Source organism: Mustela putorius, unplaced genomic scaffold (genome assembly GCF_011764305.1).
Source record: "Mustela putorius furo isolate JIRA1106 unplaced genomic scaffold, ASM1176430v1.1 tig00003869_pilon_pilon_pilon, whole genome shotgun sequence".
In the NCBI taxonomy this organism is placed as follows: Eukaryota; Metazoa; Chordata; class Mammalia; order Carnivora; family Mustelidae; genus Mustela; species Mustela putorius.
In genome coordinates, this window is record NW_025422021.1 from 6,202,999 (window position 1) to 6,206,520 (window position 3,522).

Genomic DNA, 3,522 nt, shown 5'->3' on the forward strand with positions numbered 1-3,522 from the left:
TTCAGTTCAGTATTTTGAAGAAAAGGATAAAATGTTGCTATATATGACGTTTATTGGAAGGCAAAACAAAACAGAACAAACAAACAAACAGACAAAACCCCACCACGACAGTGCAATTAGAGAGCAGGATATCTATTCTTTTCCTATTCTGCCAAGTAAGAAACACTCGCGATATTTGAACTTAGACACGCTGTGAATTTCTTAAATATCTGTTGATTTTTACCCAAGACCTGAACCGGATTTTATGATCCCAATACCTCCCAAAATATGTATTCATTTTGTGACATAAAATAATCCAAATTCACTTGATAGATCATTAGATGTGGGAGGAACCTTTCTTAAATTGTTATAAAAATTCTCTAAGAACGAGAGAAACGGTTAAAAATATCTAAAATTCCATCTCATACATAAGGCCCAGTAAACCATAAACCCTAGAAATTAGCCAGCATCACTTACCAAAGCCTAGATTAACAAACCGAACACATCCTGGGTACGCAGAATCCACCCCACCCCCACCCCAGCCCCAACCCTCAACCCTCAAAAAACACCTGTTAGCCTCCCAGATACCTCTGACACAGACATACCGCAAAACACTGCTCTATACTATCGAGTGCCTTTAGTGACCCGCGGCACAGCTAAGACGCCCAGGAACCATCTACAGATTCTTCCCAGGGTGGGGACTGAGGGGCTCTCGATCCAGTGGGGTCCTATCTCTCCGAATCTCGAGGGGAAATGAGGCTTCCCTTGGACTTCCGAGCTCAGCTGGACCCCAGCCGGGGCCCCAGGGGACGCCTGCTCAGAGATGGAGCGATTAGGAAGCAGGGGGGCGCAGAAAGCCACCCCAAGGTACCGGAGAAGTATAGGGAGTCGGGCCAAGCTCACCGGGCTGCCCAAGGAGGTGGGCGCCTGGAGCTCCTCGGCGGCAGTGCTGGGCGCGGGGAGGAGCGACTCTTACCCGGAGGCTGCCGAGCGGGAGGCGGCGGTCGGCCGGGGCGGCTGCAGTAATCCATTAAGCGCTGCCGGGCGACGTGCACTGGGGGCTGCAGGGATCTGCTCACGTTGGAGAAAGGGTCGCCCCGGAACCGCGCGGCTTCAGTCCCCCGGAGCAGGCCGGCTGCTCCCGGCGGGCGGTGTCGGCGCCGGCGGGGGCCTGAGCGCCCCGGGCTCCTTCCGGGCTCTCCCGCCCGCCGGGCTCCCCGCCGGCTCCGGAGGCGGCAGCGGCGCGGCCGGAGCGAAGCGGCGGTGGGGCCACGTTGGGCGCCAGGCGGGAGCGGAGGCCGCCGCGGACCCCGCAATCCCGCAGCCCGCGACTGGATCCCACCTCTGCAGAGACAAAGGTTAGAAAAAGAGGGGGTGAGGCTCCAGGAAAGCAGAATGCGGGGGGAAATTCGCCTGGGAAATCAGGAAAAAGGCCGTGAAGGCGAGCGGCGCCTGCACATGACCAGCCGCAGCCAATGACGACCGCAAATAGGTCATAAAAAGGTCTATTACCAAGTTGTAAATTTTCTTCAAACAAAAAGGAATTTGCTGCAATTCCTTGCGGATTTTGCACATACAGCTCGCAAGCGCCATGTTTTTTCTTCTTTCTCTCCCCGCTATCTTCTGTTCTGTGTGTGTTCCTCCTCCTTTTCCTTCCTTCCTCTCTTTCTTCCTCTCTTTCTTCCTCTCTGCTCCTCCTGGCTCTCTCCGCGTCTCTTGCCTCCATGGTTCCTGACTCTCACCTTTTCTAGGAAGTATTTCTTTTGCTCTTTTTTGGTTTGGCTCGAAACCTCTGCTGAATAGAGCGTTGTGTTGGGAAATGAATGCGGTGTACTGCACAGGCGCTCCGGGAGGTGCTCCTGGCAGTCACCCCCTCCGACTCTCCTTGCGCGGGTCACTTGGCTTTCCCTCCCCTCCCGTCACAGAAAGGCCCGCTCCCCAGCGGCAGCCAGGCACTTTCGGTTTTTGCCCCTCTCATCTCCAGGCAAGCCAGACCCAGTGATCTAGCGCAGAAAACCTGGGCTCTGGAGGCCAAGAAAGCCCGCCCTCCCCCTAACACCTCTCCAACACAAATTGGGGTCCCTCCCATTTCTTGGGGTTTCTGGGGGTAGGAGAGTCACCAACCAGCTCAAAGTCTGGAAATGGTTTTGGGTACTTGTCAACTTCTCCAAAATAACATTTGAACTCCCAATGCTTGACATTTATCTTGGCAGAAATATCCTCCTGGAGAGTGCTGGGTTCAAGGGGAGGCAGTCTTTCTGGATCCCCTATCTTCATACCCTTGCTATGTCTCCCCTAAGTGCAGTTTTTATTTCTAATTTAATTAGAAATTTATTTCAATTTAATTATAGTTTCCCCTTCTTCCATTGCCCCCCAAATGTCTGTCCATCGAAAAGACTGCTTAATGCAACATTGAAGAGGAGAGGGGCTCCATTTGTTCCAGTAAAGAGCGGACCCTCAATTTCAGCCTTGGGGAAAAAAAAAAGTCCTTTTTCTTCAAAAGCAGGAGTCACATTCCTTTTGTACTTTTGATAGGAGCTGCTCCAGAGAACACCAGCTGAAAGTAAATGTCCTTGAGGGCCCCAGCATTCTCCTCGTCATTAATGCATGGGCATGACCATCCAGGCTTCAGAACCTGCCTGAAGGAGGTAACCCATCCCCCTATCCTTCAAGGACACCATCTTTGGACTTCTAGCAATGCATTTATAAATACTTGCATTGGATGTTTACGGGTAGATTTTCTACTATTAACATCATCATATCCAGTAAGTACCTAAGTGAACAGAGACTTAAACAGAAAACACACAGCACCCTCTAAAGCAGGCCATTTGTATCCCTTGAAAAGTTTTCGGTGATCTTGGATGCTTTTTATTAAAGGAATTCTGTTGCCATCTGTCAGCAAAAGTGATACTCTTTTTTTTTAATTTTTAAAAAAAAATTTGACAGACAGAGATCACAAGTAGGCAGAGAGGCAGGGAGAGAGAGAGGGAGGGAAGCAGGCTCCCTGCTGAGTAGAGAGCCAGATGTGGGGCTCAATCCCAGGACCCCGGGATCATGACCTGAGCCGAAAGCAGAGGCTTTAACCCACTGAGCCACCCAGGCACCCCAAAAGTGATATTCTTTCTGGAAACAGTGTGCTCTAACTTTGCTGGAGGGAACCACAGCAGTATCCAAGGTCCATTAAAATGTTCTATTCCCCTGTCCACCCCGATTCCAGAAGAATCAGCAAACACCACGGAAGCAGAGGACACAAGCTTGGATGTGAAATAGCAACATCTTATGCATTGAAGAATAATAAAACAATGTTTTTAATTACAAAAGAAAATGTGTAAGAATATGTGGGGCAAATATTGGGGCCCTTCCAAGCTAAAACACTTTACACTGATCTGTACATATGGAACTGAACAGAGATTGCTCACTTTAAAATTTTCTAAGAAATTATCTCAATTGCCAATTTTCCTCTAGCCACATAAAAGCAAACTTTATGACCTTCCTTTTCAGCCTGGGGAAGGGGGTCTAGGAAAAGACTTTGCACTTTTGAAA

At 49.8% G+C, this 3,522-nt stretch overlaps 1 protein-coding gene across 1 annotated transcript; it reads left to right on the top strand.

The window, feature by feature from the left end:
* Positions 1-594: 594 nt before the first annotated feature.
* LOC123387976 (alanine and glycine-rich protein-like) lies at positions 595-3,299 on the top strand. The gene is made up of 3 exons (XM_045066703.1): positions 595-1,337; positions 2,515-2,627; positions 3,197-3,299. The coding sequence occupies exons 1-2, from the start codon at positions 803-805 to the stop codon at positions 2,538-2,540; spliced, it is 561 nt and encodes a 186-aa protein (XP_044922638.1). The 5' UTR covers positions 595-802; the 3' UTR covers positions 2,541-2,627; positions 3,197-3,299.
* The last annotated feature ends 223 nt before the right edge of the window (positions 3,300-3,522 follow it).

Bases quoted from the DNA above. Each gene is read 5' to 3' on its own strand.
- LOC123387976 (XM_045066703.1), top strand. From the start codon at position 803: ATGGAGCGATTAGGAAGCAGGGGGGCGCAGAAAGCCACCCCAAGGTAC. The intron at 1,338-2,514 runs GTTAGAAAAAGA...TACTTTTGATAG, and splicing joins CCACCTCTGCAGAGACAAAG to GAGCTGCTCCAGAGAACACC.